This window comes from Pongo abelii, chromosome 10 (genome assembly GCF_028885655.2).
Source record: "Pongo abelii isolate AG06213 chromosome 10, NHGRI_mPonAbe1-v2.0_pri, whole genome shotgun sequence".
NCBI lineage: Eukaryota > Metazoa > Chordata > Mammalia > Primates > Hominidae > Pongo > Pongo abelii.
Window position 1 is genome coordinate 7176258 of NC_071995.2, and position 16067 is coordinate 7192324.

A 16067-nucleotide genomic window follows, 5' to 3' on the forward strand; every position below is an offset into this window, starting at 1 on the left:
AGGGATGAAAGCAAAAAAGCACCTGAGCACCTGGTTGGGGAGAGAAGTCAGGACAGCAGAAAAGAATCCTGGGGCCACTGCAGGTGAGTGTGTCAGATCTGAGTAGGACTGCAGAAGACCGAAAAGGGAGAATTTGATCTGCTCATAGGGCCAAGCAGAGGCCGTTTGTGTGGGGCAGGGCTGACCCCAAAAGGCTTGACAGAGACCCCCAAGGAGAGATTTTGGAAAACATTGATCACCTAGGTTGGACCTAGATGAACTTTACCTGCTCTGTATCACATAATGGTGTATCACATAATTATGTGATACAATTTATGTAGAATTTTTTTCCAGAAATTTATGAAGTTGTCTGAGTTTGCCTTAAGTGGCCCTAAGCCTTTCAGGTCTCTTTTCCCAGTCCTTGGTGGCTTGCCTCCGTTTTGGTGTCCTGTGTTGTCCTCACTGTCATCATCTATTCTCTGAAAATATGACATTTTTTCTTGCATGTCTGTTATTTTTCTTCCTTCCTTCCTCCCTCCCTTCCTTCCTTCCTTCTTTCCTTCCTTCTTTCCTTCCTTCCTTCCTTCCTTCCTCTCTCTGTCTTTCTTTCTTTCAGACAGGGTCTCACTCTGTTGCCCACGCTGGAGTACAGTGGCATAATGACAGCTTACTGTAGCCCCAAACTCCTGGGCCCAAGGGATCCTCCCTTCTCAGCCTCCCAAGATGCTGAGACTGCAGGCATGCACCACCACACCTGGCTAATTTTTAAATTTTTTGTGGAGACAGGGTCTCACTATGTTGCCCAGGCTGGTCTTGAACTCTTGACCTCAAGCAATCCTCTCTCCCTCTGTGGTCAGCCAGCTCCCCGTTTGCCCTCTCTTTTTGACTTGTCTCTTTTCTCTTTCTCCTCCCATCCCCACACCTCTGTCACTGGCCTATTGACAGGCTCTTCTCCTTGTTCTTGTTTTTATTTTTATTTTTTGAGACTCCTTGCTCTGTGGCCCAGGCTGGCATGTAGTGGTGCAATATTAGCTCACTGCAACCTCCACCTCCCAGGTTCAGGCAATTCTTGTGCCTCAGCCAATCAAGTAGCTGGGACTACAGGTATGTGTCACCATGCTTGGCTAATTTTTGTATTTTTAGTAGAGATGGGGTTTTGCCATGTTGGCCAGGCTGGTCTCGAACTCCTGACCTCAGGTGATCCGCCTGCCTTGGCCTCCCAAAGTGTTGGGATTACAGGTGTGAGACACCACGTCTTGTCCCTTGTTCTTGTTTATTTCTTCCTGGGGGTCTCCCGTTGTTTGATTTCCCATCTGCTTAGTGAAAATACTGGCATTTTGGAATTGAATTCAGCACTCAGCCCCTCTCTCGCTTTCTCCTGGGATGTTCCTCTCTCCTCTTCTCTGTCTCCTTTTTCTGGGCCATGCTGCTTCTGAGGCCTTGCAGGCTGCTAACGATCCTGATGATGGCCCGAGAGGGTTTCCACTCACCTGGTAAGCACCGAGGGATCTTCTCTTCCTTCTGTTCATTCTTCCAAATGCCCTGTGCTGTGCAGGTGTACACCCCTGAGGGCAGAGGAGGCAAGAATCAAGTTGGGGGGTGATGGGTAAGAAAACTAGGTTGCAGAGGCCAGCAAGTACTGAGTGTGCTTGATGGGGAGAGCGGCAGGGAGGAACCAACATGGCAAGGGCCAAAGGTCAAAGGCTCAACTCTAGAAGGAAAAAATATCAAGTGTTCAGAGGCTTTAGACATATATTTTGTTTTCATGTCAAGTAAAAACATCAGAATGCTTAACTATTAATATATGTTTGCTGTGATTCCTGCTTGTGAAAGTAGACATAAAAATCAGAAGGAATATATCAAGATCTTATCAGTGATTGCATCTTGGTCGTGGAATCATAGATGATAATTGTAGCTACGTCTTCTGATTGCTGAAAATGTGCCATGCTTGTTGCTAAGCACTTTGTCTGCACGTTCTTATTTAAGCACTACAGTGACACTTGCAGGTGTGTTATTATCCTCATTTTTGTGGATGAGGAAACTGAGCTTAAATAATTTGCACAGGGTCACATAACTTCGAAGTGCCAGAACCAAGGTGCAAGAGATTTTCTGACTCCAAAGTCCAGCTCTTTATGAATACCATTTATAATCCAGATTTTTTCCTTTTTTGTGTGTTTCAAACCTACAATGCACGTGATTTCTTATATTTAAAAAAAGTTAGAAAAATACCCACTAATGAGTGAGAGTCATTTAGTAAAACTAAGTGCAAAAATCACAACCAGGTTGAGGGGGAGAATGGAGAGGGGAGTTTCACTGAGTTAGCTGTAGTGGTCATGATGGCGGGGAAGACGGTGGTATTGGTGTTGGTGGTGATGGTGGTGATTGTGGTGTTGGTGTTGGTGGTGACAGTGGTGTTGTTAATGGTGGTATTGTTAATGGTGATAGTGGTGATGGTGGTATTGGTGGTGATGATGGTGTTGGTAATGGTGGTAATGATGACGGTGTTGGTAATGGTGATGGTGATGATGGTGGTGTTGGTGGTGATGGTGGTTTTGGTGTTGGTAATGGTGGTGGTGGTGACAGTGGTGTTGGTAATGGTGGTAATGACGGTGTTGGTAATGGTGATGGTGATGATGGTGGTGTTGGTGGTGATGGTGGTTTTGGTATTGGTAATGGTGGTGGTGGTGACAGTGGTGTTGGTAATGGTGTTAGTAATGGTGGTGGTGATAATGGTAGTGGTGATGGTGGTGTTGGTAATGGTGATAGTGGTGATGGTTGTGATGGAGGTTTTAGTGAGGTGGTGATGATGGTGTTGGTAATGGTGTTGGTGCTGATGGTAGTGTTGGTGTTGGTAATCATGGTGGTGATAATGATAGTGGTGACAGTGGTGTTGGTAATGGTGTTGGTGGTAATGGTGGTGGTGATAGTGGTGTTGGTAATGGTGTTGGTGGTAATGGTGGTGGTGATAGTGGTGTTGGTAATGGTGTTGGTAATGGTGGTGGTGATAGTGGTGTTGGTAATGGTGTTGGTGGTAATGGTGGTGGTGATAGTGGTGTTTGTAATGGTGTTGGTGGTAATGATAGTGGTGATAGTGGTGTTGGTAATGGTGTTGGTGGTAATGATAGTGGTGATAGTGGTGCTGGTAATGGTGTTGGTGGTAATGATAGTGGTGATAGTGGTGTTGGTAATGGTGTTGGTGGTAATGATAGTGGTGATAGTGGTGCTGGTAATGGTGTTGGTGGTAATGATAGTGGTGATAGTGGTGTTGGTAATGGTGTTGGTGGTAATGGTGGTGGTGATAGTGGTGTTTGTAATGGTGTTGGTGGTAATGATAGTGGTGATAGTGGTGTTGGTAATGGTGTTGGTGGTAATGATAGTGGTGATAGTGGTGTTGGTAATGGTGTTGGTGGTAATGATAGTGGTGATAGTGGTGCTGGTAATGGTGTTGGTGATAATGATAGTGGTGACAGTGGTGTTGGTAATGGTGTTGGTGGTAATGGTGGTGGTGATAGTGGTGCTGGTAATGGTGTTGGTGATAATGATAGTGGTGACAGTGGTGTTGGTAATGGTGGTGGTGATCATGGTAGTGTTGACAGTGGTGTTGGTAATGATGATAGTGGTGATGGTGGTGATGGTGGTGTTAGTGTTGGTGATGATGATGTTGGTGGTGATGGTGGTGTTGGTGTTAGTAATGGTGGTGGTGATAGTGGTGTTGGTAATGGTGGTAATGATGATGGTGTTGGTAATGGTGATGGTGATGATGGTGGTGTTGGTGGTGATGGTGGTTTTGGTGTTGGTAATGGTGGTGGTGGTGACAGTGGTGTTGGTAATGGTGTTGGTGGTAATGGTGGTGGTGATAGTGGTGTTGGTAATGGTGGTGGTGATCATGGTAGTGTTGACAGTGGTGTTGGTAATGATGATAGTGGTGATGGTGGTGATGGTGGTGTTAGTGTTGGTGGTGATGATGATGTTGGTAATGGTGATGGTGGTGATGATGGTGTTGGTGGTGATGGTGGTGTTGGTGTTAGTAACGGTGGTGGTGATGGTGGTGTTGGTAATGGTGGTGGTGATAATGGTAGTGTTGTTGGTAACAGTATAGTGATGATGGAAGTGGTGTTAGTGTTGGTGGTGATGATGATGTTGGTAATGGTGATGGTGGTGATGATGGTGTTGGTGGTGATGGTGGTGTTGGTGTTAGTAATGGTGGTGGTGATAGTGGTGTTGGTAATGGTGGTGATAATGGTAGTGGTGATGGTAGTGTTGGTAATGGTAACAGTGTTGATTGTGGTGATGGCAGTGATGGTGGTGATTGTGCTGGCACTGATGCTGTTGGTAATGATGCTGGTGTTGTTACTGGTAGTGGTGGTGATGGCAGTGATGGTAGCAGTGGGGGTGTGGTGGAGACAATGGTGGTAGTGGGGATGATGTGGTGGCAGTGAGCTCTTTATGCAATTTGAATCTTTTCTTTGCATCAGCTCAGATGCCTCCTTCTTCAAACCTACTAGGTTCCTGTTAGCACTATAATTCAGGCCCCTGAAGCCAGTGCCCTGGCAGGTACCTTAATATGCATTCCCTAGGGATTCTACTGGGAGAAATCTCAGAGGATGTCCCAATAGGATGGAAGGGAGGAAATTTCCATTTGCATTGGTCCCTACCTTGCTCAGACTCCCTGCTGCCAGCTCTGGTCTGCATCTTGTAATATGGCTCATGGCAGTAGTACTGGATACAGGCCTTGTAGGTGTTCATTCCCATTGTGGTGGTGTAATGGAAGACACCATTAGGCAGGTTTCGGGACTGCCCACAGTCCTTGACTTGGAGAGAACACAGGGCAGGGTGAGAGCTGAGAATGACTGTGCTGGAACTTCAGTGGGGAGATTGTGAGTTGTCTACCCGCAGAGCAGGCTGAGAAGCTTAGAAAAGATAGTCAGTGGGGAGGGCCCTTGCAATGGACAGGAGTTCGGTGGCATGAAATTCAATTCTGGGTAGAGCCCATCCATCCCACTGAGATGAGGGCTCACTGATTCCTGAGATGGGCCATAGGCATCAAAGGACAAGTCAGGGTGAGGGTCTCTTAGAATGAGGCTTAGTCTGGACCCCTCTTTCTTTCTTGGCCCAGGTCCTCAAGGCAGGAGGTGGGAGGTCCCCAGGGTCATATCCCTGAATTGTGACTTACTCTTGCATCTGGGCATGGCACGATGCCACGTGCCATCATCCTGGCAGACAGCTGTGAAAGAGTGCAGCACCTGGTTCCCCTGTTGAGCAGAGGGTAGAGGTGCCATCAGTGCCAAGAGGCAATGGAGGTCCCCTTCCTGCCCTTTCCACACAGGAGTGGGAAGCAATACAAAGACATCTCTTGGCTCCCCCATGGATGTAGCTCCCCCATGCATGTGGCTCCCCAGCCCATTACAGACAGGAGCATTGAGCCACACCACAGCAAGTCAGAGCAGGGTTAATTGACAGACCCTATCATCCTCTCTCTAGACTGTGGCCTGTTCCCACTGAGGTCCAATTGAATCCCACAATTTGTAATTTAAAAAAATCACAAGCCACGTTTGAGTGTTTTCTGTATCAAAACAAAAGCCTGTGCTCCAGGGCAGAACCATGTTTCTCTTGCTGGTGTCCCCTGCCTCCAGGCCTGCATCACTTTATCTCTCCTGGGTTGCAGTTTTCCTAAGGACAGAGGCCTTCCCTAAAATATTAGGGCCACCTCGTAGCTTTGAAGGGTGCTGCAGACATTGATGTATGTGAAGTGCTGTTGCTGTTGAGCAGTGACAAGACTAGGAAATGGCAGTCTTTGAAATGAAAAGTTACTGGATAATATGAATGAGTTTTATTAAGACCAAAAATCGGCCAGGTGTGGTGGCTCACGCCTGTAATCCCAGCACTTTAGGGGACCAAGGCGGGTGGATCACTTGAGGCCGGGAGTTTGAGGCAAATCTGGGAAAATTGAGAAACCCTGTCTCTACTAAAAATACAAAAATCAGCCAGGCATGGTGGTGCATGCCTGTAATTCCAGCAACTCGGGTGGCTGAGGCCCCTGAGTAGCTTGAATCCAGGAGCATCGCTTGAACCTGGGAGGCGGAGTTCGCAGTGAGCTGAGATCATGCCACTGCCTAGAAGACAGAGCAAGACTCTGTCTCAAAAACAAAAAAAACCCCCAAAAGACCAAAAATCATTCCATAGAGTTAGCCCTGGTTGTGAGAGAATGTGTATGAGAACTAGAACGTCTGAGTAAAATGTAGGTAATGTGAGAAACGGTGTGACTTGCTTTAAATTCTATGATGAAATGACAAATGCAAAAGTAAGGGCAGTGGGTGGTGCAGGCAAGGGAGGGTTGTAATAGGAGCAAAGAGGTTGTGAGTCTCCATTCTTCTGAACCCAGGACACCCACCCAATCCTTCTGATGGAGCTGGAAGCACTTTGGAGTAAAGAACAATGCATCAGGTGAACTCGACTTGATGCAACATTCAAATGTGAGCTCCACAAAGGCTGTGTGACTATGTGGGTTTCTTTTTACTGAACCTCCCACATCTAGGACAGTGCCTGACAGTAGACACTTAAAGTGTGCATTAAATGAATTAACTATGACTTAAGGACATATCATAGGTCTCTTCTTTGATTCTGATTAAGTGTTCTCTGTGGACCTGTTGAACAACGATGGGATGTCCAGTCTTGGGTCTCTGTCCAGAGAGACAGAGAACAGCTTTTGTGAGATTGATCAATGGATAAAACCATATTCCCTCCTGAATCTGCAGAACTGAGGACAGGACGGTGGGCCCAGGGTGAGACCACCAACATGTGTAAAAGAGCCCTGGAGCAGGAGGCAGGAGATTGGGGTCCTAGTCCCTGCCGTACAAAATCGCTATGTGATGTTGATGAATCACGACATCTCTACCCTGCCTTTTCAGTTCCTTCAGCTCTCTTGAGTTATTGGACTAGGGCAATAGTTCTCAAACTTGGCTGTGCATTAGAATCACCTGGGTAGCTTTAAATAATCTTGTTGCTCAGGCTCTACTCTAGATCAATGGAATCAGGTCTCTGTTGGGGGCCCTCGACTTCAGTATTTATTTATTTGTTTATTTTTAATTTTTAGAGACAGAGTCTTGCTATATTGCTCAGGCTGGAGTGCAGTGGCTATTCACAGGGTCCTTGAATGAATGAGCTGAAGCAATCTTCCAGGATTTTAAACTCTCTGTTTTAAGTGTGCAGCAAGTTTGTGAGCTGGTGGACCAGGAGACTCTTCCAGCTGAAACGTCTATGACTCCAGCTGGGGTGAGACTAAATCCTCTGTGAACCCACCACCCGAATTCCTCCTGGGGTGCTGGGCCGGCTTTCTCCCCTCAGCCCTGGGCTCTTACCTCTATGAGCTGGTAGCCTTGCTTGCAGGTAGCAGTGAAGTAGTCATGGAACTGGTACTGAGGCTGCAGGTTCTGGATGATGGTGAACTCGTCTAGGGTCTTGGACTGGGGGCACTTGATGACTATTGGGGAGACCATAGGGCATATTTATTTCAGAGCCACTTGTCCTTCCTTCTTCCCACCTTTTCTCCATTGCTGGCCATCGAGGGAGGCCTCCAGGGAGCCTTACTCTCGGTGGTGTAGTGTAGCTTCCAGCCCCGGCTGTCCCCTGACTCATCTGTGAAGAACAGCAGATCCACAGCATTGCTGCTGGTGTCAAGGTCGGGGGGCCTTTGCTTCCCACAGAACTCGCCAATGTTCTTCCCGTTGGCATAGATCTAGTAGGGGAGGAGGGTTTTTTTTTTTTTTTCAGCTTGGACTTTTTTACACAGGGCCAAATGGGTAGTAGGGTGGTGGTGGTGGTGATGAAATCCTGCCTTATGTGTGTTTTCAGGGGAAGGTGAAAAGGGATCCCCATGACCCAATTCCAGTTGTGTGGGAACTTACCCAGCCCATGGGTGATGTTGGCCAATTCCTGCCCCAGCTGGCCAGGGGATCCAGGAGGAAGTTGGGACAAGAGGAGCCAAGTGCAGACAGAAGGGGAGGAAGGGGTCTTTCAGGGGTAGGACGGCTGTACCTGTAGCTGGTCATAGGGGCAGTGTACTTGCTGGTGGTCATCAATTTCAAAAGGCTCCAGGAACTTGAGGTGCAGGGTGAGGCCCCGCTCCACCCGGATGCTGTAGTTGCAGCGCAGATCAGGGGGGTAGGACCGAGGGTACTCCAGGCTGGAGATGTAGCCCGATGCCTCCGTGTACAGCTCGCTGCTGCACTCAGCTGTGAGAGCAGAGCCGCAGGGCATCACGGGGGCACTCTGGCTGGCCCAGGAAGCCCTGGCTCAACCCCTGCCTCCCTGCCACACCACTCTGGCTCACCCTGGCAGGAATGCCTGTCCTTCTGAAGCTCATAGCCTGGACGGCAGGAACAGAAGTAGCCTCCAACGTAGTTGTGACACAGGTGCTGGCACTGGGGCTGGGGATCCTCCTCCCCTGATTTGCTCTGGGAAGCACATTCATCAAGGTCTGGAAGGCATTCAGGAAGGAGGGTTAAGCTTCTGCTGGGAGACCTGAGTAGTGGCTCTGATCTTAGGGAGGTCACTCACCAGAGGCCTAAAGACAAAGGCATCTTTAGGCCACCTGGACCTCCAGGCCTCTCTGGGGACTGCTCCATGGGGACAGAGCCCAGGTTGACAGGCCTCGTTAGGAAAAGCTCTCTTGAGGCGAGGAACAAGGAAAGCCAGGCTTTCAGCTTCTTTGCCTTCAAGATTCCCTTTCTTGGCCCCCATTCAATATGGCTGAGGTCAGAGAAAAGGGATCCCTGAGGAGCTACTCACCCACAGCTTGGTAGTAGGCCAGGAAGCCCTTGTAGAACATGATGGTCCCATTCTCCTCATTGGAGTTGTCCATGTGAAAGGTCAGCAGCATCTTGTTCCCTTGGGACATAAATTCCTTCTTTCCCGGGGGTTGCCCAGTGGAGAACCCAGTTGCCCACAGAACCTCCCCAGGCTTTTCTTATCAGCAGAGATCTGGTGGAAGAAGGACAGGGGGTAGGAAGAAGACCTGTTGTGGAGTGGTGCACATGGTCGCTCAGTGACGGTCCTCCTTGTCTCGCCCCGAGTGAATGATGCACCACAATGGCTCCGGCCGGTCACTACCTGCTGGGCTCAGCTGCTGCAAATTTCCCTATGTGACTTTCAACTGTTTCCCAAGTCTCCCACTGACTCACTCTTTACATGTTGTCCTGGACTGGGTACTTCACCCCTTCCCTGTTTTCTGCTCCTCTGGCAGGTTTCAGGTCCTTCTCCATCCCCACCTCCTCCTATGGCTTGTTCCCCTGGAGTCCTGGTTGTCTGTACCCAGCCTTTACCCTCCCCTCATTCCCAGAGCCCAGACATTTCTGCTTTATTTTCTGTCTTCCAATTCCACCTAGGCCTAATCAAACCATTCATACCTCTAGTGACTCCTGATGGCCTTGGGTGAACATAAGCCCTGAAGCCCACCAGTCTCAGTGTCAGGAGGCATGGCCTCATCCCTCTTCCTTCCTCTTCACAGCCTCCTCAACCTTTTCTTGCCCCTGCCACCGAATGTCCTCCCCCAACACTGCACACTCGCCAAGTCCTCTGGGCAGGAAAGACGTTCCATTTTCATGTTATGTTGGAGGCTGAAAGAGTGAGGGTAGTGATCAACTCAGTATACCACTGGAGGATGTATGAGTAAATAGCAAACTGTTCCCATAAATGCAGGATGTTGGCAAACTGACACACTGCGTCTGCTGCCCAGAAGGAATGCTGAGGGCAGTCATGCCCCAAGCGTAGTGTTTCTTGTGATTATCTACAGGGCACATCTGAAGCCTATTAGTAATAATATGAACCTGTGATCAATCAAGCAGCTGACCAATCTTTACCTCCTCCTCCCTGCTCATTCTACCCAATAAATACGAAGGGCTGTGGAAGCTCGGCGTCTGCTGCCTTTGCTCACTAGAAGTGGGGAGCCCTCTTCTTCTTCCCCTGGTCTCTTTCTTTAAAACAGTTTCTTTTTGTCTTAAGTTTTCATTTCTACATTTGTCCTCCTTCGTTCAGTCTTGTAATGATGGACTCAAATAGTAATATTAGTAACTGTTGTAGTGATGGTCTCAAGCAGTAATCATGGCAGTCAGCCACAAGTGGCACCCAAACAGGGACAATCAAGGACAAGCAGAGACCTGAAGGAACCTTAAAAGTCCTGCAGGGACAAATAGAGATAAGTAGGAATAAATAGAAATAAATAGAGATAGAGACAAATAGAGATAGGTAGGGACTTGCAGGAACTTGCAGGAACTAACAGGGACCATAGGGACATACAGGGAAAGACAGGGATAGAGAAAGACTAGCAAAGACTGGCAGAAACTTGCAGGGACAGATAGGGTCCTATAGGGACTTGAGTGAGGACGGTCTGCTGGAGCAGAAAAACTAAAGCCCATAAAAAACTAAAACCAACCAGATGAATGAGAAACACCGTTACCAGTCTGCCAGCAGCAATATAAGGTCAGTGCTCTAAAGAGGTACAGAGAACAGGAAGTTTTTGAATCAGGGTAACATGTGGAAGAATTGGTTATTTCTTTTCTCTTTTGTTTGGAGTTTGGTAAGTACCATCTTTTTGTTATTATTTCAGGGTTTGAGAGAATTTTTTGCTGCACCTACTTGTGGCACCTATTGAGGGTGGTGAACAGGAGAGAGAGGATGAAAACTGGCTTGTACCACCTGCTTTTGTGACTACAGAAAGGTTAACTTTGGCTTTGGTTTTCATAGATTGTGTGGACGTGCGCTGGCACCTGTGAGATGTGCAGAGGACTTGGGAGGTTTTCTCAGCTTGTCAAGATGTAGGAACAGAGCTTCATTGCTCTGCAGTGTTGACTCGGGCAATGGCTAATTTGGTAGCTGACAGATCTAAAGGAAGCCAAGGATTGAGCCCTAAAGTGAGAAAGTGTTGTAAATGTAGAAAAATTGGATGTTTTAAAGGAGAATGCTGTCAGACCTCTGGGCAGAAGGGATCTTATAACACAGTTCCCCTCTCAACAGAAAAAAATGCTAGGACTTTACTCTTATTGCAATAAAGGAAATCTGGGCTAATCAATACTGCTCAAAGTTGCATCAAAACGGCACCCCCACCCCTGGGTAGGGAAACGAGAAGGGGGCCTGGACCTGGGCACCTCAAACAATGAGGGCATTCCCCGTCCGGGCCACAACTCCTTTTCAGGGGTGGGTTTCTGGAGGCTCATTGACTCCAGCTCCCTCCAGTAGCAGAAACACCTGTAAGTGCAGGATTAGCTCTCCCTCAGAGAACGAGTTACGTTAGTTGGAGGAGAAAAACCCACCAAGATTCCCACTAGTTTTGGGGACCTTTGCCAAGAGGAAACATGGGGTTAATTTTAGGCAAAAGTCGTCTTAACTTACAGGGCATTGCTATGGTTCCAGGAGTTGTTGATTTGGATTACAAAGGAGAAATTCAGATGGTAATGGCATAAGATCTTTGCATTTTTGAACCAGGGAGAATATATTGCTCAACTGTTGCTTATTCCCTGTAAATTGCACCCTTCTCCACGAAAGGAGAAACAAGGGAATCAGGGATTTGGAAGTACAACTACATGGGAAATTTATCTATCACAACTCACAGCATCTAATAGACCCACTTGTGCAGTGTAAATTGAAGAAATAAGTTTTATGGGCTTATGGATATGGGAGCAAGAGATTGGTCTCTCGTGGTAATAGATCTTGAAGATTGTTATCTTTGCTGTGCTATTGCACGAGAAGATAAGCCTTGATTTGCTTTCTCTGTGCCTTCTGTTGATTGGGAAGAGCCTGTCTCATTATCAGTGGAATGTTTTACCCCGCAGTCATTAACCAAAGAGGCTGAAGCTGAGTTACAGCTTGTGGAGCAGATGCTTCAGTAACAGCATGCCTCCCAGCTACAGCCACAAAAGCCTTTGCTTTTGTTTCGGATGATTTACTAATGTGGGGACAGGGTATGCTTGTGTTTTCACAGAAAATGAACAAACTGTGTGGGTGCCCTCAAGGTGTGTGAGGCCATGGAACCAGAGACTGGAGAGACCCATGTATCCCAGCTGTGGGCCCGGCTCCTGCAGTGCGAGCCATGAGCCAGTTGAATCTGAATGTGAAGATGGAAAAAACCACTAACCAAGGCTGCACAGCCTGGAATTGCCTTTACTCAATTAAAAAGATGTTGGAGGCTGAAAAAGTGAGGGTGGTGATCAACTCAGTATACCACTGGAGGCAATATGAGTAAACAGCAAACTGTTCTCATAAATGCAGGATGTTGGCAAACTGACACACTGCGTCTGCCGCTCTGAAGGAATGCTGAGGGCAGTCATGCCCCAAGCGTAGTGTTTCTTGTGATTATCTACAGGGCATATCTGAAGCCTGTTAGTAATAATATGAACGTGTGATCAATCAAGTAGCTGACCAATCTTTACTTCCTCCTCCCTGCTCATTCTACCCAATAAATACGAAGGGCTGTGGAAGCTCGGCGTCTGCTGCCTTTGCTCACTAGAAGCAGGGAGCCCTCTTCTTCTTCCCTGGTCTGTTTCTTTAAAACAGTTTCCTTTGTCTTAAGTTTTCATTTCTATGTTTGTCCTCCTTTGTTCAGTATCATAATGATGGTCTCAAGTAGTAACGTTAGTAACTGTTGTAGTGATGGTCTCAAGTAGTAACTGGCAGTCAGCCACAATGTTAGTTGTGCATACCTCCAGGTGTCTCCTGGGAATGGTAGTTATTGGACCTTCCCGGGCTCTGCTTGGGTCCTGAATCTCATTTTTATTGGATATAGAAAGACGGGCTCAGGAAGGTACCCTTGGTTGTCACAGAGGTGAGGGTTCTGAGCACACTGTCCTTGCTGAAGGCTATTCCCGTGCTGCCAGAGCCCACATTTCTCCTCCTCACGTCCCTGTGTTCCTGTTGAAGCAGGCAGCCATGTCAATCATTTCCTTGGAGACAGGGAAGCTGAGGCACGGTGGTTTCCCAAAGACTCTCAGCTAGACAGCTGATGGGGAAGGTTTTCCTGACTCAGTGGATGGTGAATTTCCTGAGTGGGTTCTGTCCCTTTCCTTCTCTGTGCTTCTCCCCTCAGTGCTCACCGAGGGCCTCTACACCAGTGAGCACCCATCCAGGGCATCCCCGGGCTCTCATAGAGGCCGTTGGCCATCAGCTCTTGTGGGGCTGGGCTGTGTCTGGGGTTGTGCATGCCATACAGGTCCCAGATCCCAGAGGGCCCAGTTTTGTCTCCGCTCCGCCCGCCCATGCTGCCCCTACCTTGACGTAATCATAGAAGCAGCCTTCAGAAGGCTCCAGGTCAAACTGCTGGAAGACGAGCTTCACCCTGTATCCTGTGGGGACTGTGATCACAGTGGTTGTTTCAAAGTTGTTGGGGTAAGGCTTGGGGAACAGAGGAGAAGTCACCTCCCCAAATAACTTCTGAGGGATGAGAATGGGGTCTCTTGCCCTGTGGAACAGTGCTGATGCCAGGAGGTGCAAGAGCCACCTGCTGAAACAAAAGAGAGTGTCTGGAGCTGGAGGGGTTCAGTACTCTTGTCAGGTGGGCAGTGGCCGTGGCAGGGGATGAGATGGCTATACCGCTGGGCATTCTCCTTTCTGCCCACACTGGACCTCACAGACATGTTCTCAGCAGGGGTGCGTGGGTGGGGAGGATGGCCTGTGCAGCTGCTGCATAGTTGTCACTCCCCAGGGCAGCGTCCAGTCCAGAGGCCACCACACTCCCCTCACACTCCCTTTCCAGCCTCTTCCCCTGCCCGCTCCCATCCCTCCCTTCCCCTTCCAGGAATAGGACTGGCTTGGGACCAGTTAATGGAGGGTGAGGGTTTCCACCTGTGGATCTCTGAAAGTGCTCCCACAGGTTCAGCAAGAGCATCTGGGAGAAACCATCTGTGGAGTGTGGTACACAGGCACAGAGTGTCCCCTCCTGGGCAAGGGGTCCCCTCCTCTCGCTGCTCCCTGCCATGAGCCCAGAGGCAAGAAAGGACCATGGCACGAGCTTCTATGTATAAGGTCTCCTCTGATCCCTAGGAGGAGGGATGGGGCGTGTGTTGTGTGTGTCCACGCGTGTGCACAGTGGGATTGATGAGGTGTGTGAAGAGAGAAGGGTGTTCCTGTCTCCCTGAATTGCCTCCCATGCCCTGGCTTCTCCCCCAGCTTCTCCCTCCCACCTGGGTGCCCATCACCCTTACATTTCTCAAGGCCCGTGTTGAATCCTGGGCTCTCCTGACAGCGTCTTCGTGCACTGTGTGCAGAGGGAGGCTGCGTCACGCACAGCAGGGAGGGGAGGGTTTTCTGTGGAGTGGAGGGGGGACCATTCCCGGAGGAATGTTGGAGGGAATGAACTATTTGCATAAACAAAAGATCTGAGTTTCCACTTTAGTTTAATTTTGGTTTTGAAATCCCTGTTGGTGGTGCCACCTGCTGGTTTGTGAGGGAAAGGGCTAAGGAGATGGGAGTCTGACTTTTTAGGGCCAGGGGAGCCTTCGGTTGGAGGCCCTCTAGATGCCTCAGTCTCTAAATCTGATCAGCTTCTCCTTTCTTCCAAGACTTTCCTGGGGGCTGCTGCTGTGTTTACAAGGTTCCTACCAAAGCAGTGGGAGACCACAGGTTGTGGTGAATTCTCTTTTCTGGGCTGTCCTTTCCCATTGACCCGGATCTTCCTGCCCTCATTCAGCCCACAGCCCTGGTCCAAGAATGGCCCGGGTTTCCATGCCCGGGACGTAATGATAGGAACACTGGGGCAGAGGAGGGCACGTGGGAGCGGGCAGAAGACAGAGGAGTTTTGTTGCCCTGGGGCCCTGGCCTGCTTTAGCCATGAATGACACTTGGACATAGAATAGGGATGGCCATGTCAGGGCAACCTGAAATCAGCCCTGGGTTTGAGACCCTCTGGGGCAGCTGGGAAGGGGGTAAAATGTCCCCATCTCCTCAGCTTCTGCTTAACATAACTGCCAGGGCTGAAGCTAAGGGTGTAGGTGTGGAGCAAGAGGGACTCGGTTTTTCTGAGATGAAGCCAGGCCCCTGGGAGGGAGGAGGGACCCTCGTCTCTCCTGTCCATCAGGCCATAATGTCCTGCTTTAAAAATTTTGCTCTTGGCCATGTGTGGTGGCTCATGCCTGTGATCCCAGCACTTTGCGAGGCCAGAGTAGGAAGATCTCTTGAGCCCAGGAGTTCGAAACCAGCCTGGGCAACATAGTGAGAAGTTGTCTCTAAAAATTAAAATAAATAAAAAACAATTTTACTGTTTTTGGAAGCCTTTCTTCTTCAACTCTCTGTGGCACCAAATATCTGATGGCACTTCATCCCACAGAGGGGCTTGGGCTGCAGAGCAGGCCTCTGCGTTCTTAAGCCTTTGTAGGCTGTTCTGCTTGTTTCCCTTATTAGATGAATCCCTCCAACCTCCACCCTTCTGCCCCCACTCCCCTTCATCCATTTATGGGCTACCTGTTTAATGTGCAAGACACTTTCCCAGGCAATAGATTGCAAGAATTCACAGAGCTGATGCAGTTCCCCATCAGGCAGTGACCACGTCATCAGTAGTTAGACAGCAGGCACACAGAAGGTGCAAGATCCACCAATGCTTGGAGGGTTTCTCCAGCAGGCCTGTGTGTCAGAGCTGAGGACTGAACCTAACGGAGGGCTAGTCTGTGATGGGATCAGCATATGATCCATAGCCTTGCTAGATCAGGAAAGACAAAAGATAGGGGAGAAGGAAAAGGACCAAATCAGAGGATGAGAAGGAAGGGGAATCTCATCTAACAAACTGCACATTAATATCCTAGCAGCAGTGTGTGTGTGTGTGTGTGCGCGTGTGTGTGCGTGCGTGCGCGCATGCACTGTATGTTCATAATGGAGGCAGAGGGAACAGGTAAGGAGGTAAGTCTTAGCTGAAGCTCTTCCATCCATCCTAGGGATTCTCAGTTCTGCGTTGGCATTGTGCAACAGGCTTGGGGAGCGGCAAACCTGGACGTCATTAGCTCAGTCCCAGCCCTGTCTCCACTCTGCCCAACCATTCACAATAACCTTTACTCACACATTTTTGTTACGTCCTTGACTTGTACCAAGAAGGAAAAAAATGCATATGAATG

At 48.9% G+C, this 16067-nt stretch overlaps 1 protein-coding gene across 1 annotated transcript in view; it reads right to left on the bottom strand.

The window, feature by feature from the left end:
- The window catches only part of LOC112135770 (complement C1r subcomponent-like), a gene marked incomplete at its 5' end in the record, with an annotated part of 31457 nt that extends 17954 nt beyond the window's left edge, over positions 1 to 13503 (bottom strand). The window contains 10 exon segments of the mRNA XM_054527790.1: positions 1470 to 1544; positions 4635 to 4790; positions 5153 to 5231; positions 7338 to 7459; positions 7567 to 7714; positions 8014 to 8210; positions 8309 to 8455; positions 8767 to 8898; positions 8901 to 8958; positions 13237 to 13503. Of these exon segments, the coding sequence (XP_054383765.1) occupies positions 1470 to 1544; positions 4635 to 4790; positions 5153 to 5231; positions 7338 to 7459; positions 7567 to 7714; positions 8014 to 8210; positions 8309 to 8455; positions 8767 to 8898; positions 8901 to 8958; positions 13237 to 13503 (1381 nt within the window).
- Between the last annotated feature and the right edge of the window lie 2564 nt (positions 13504 to 16067).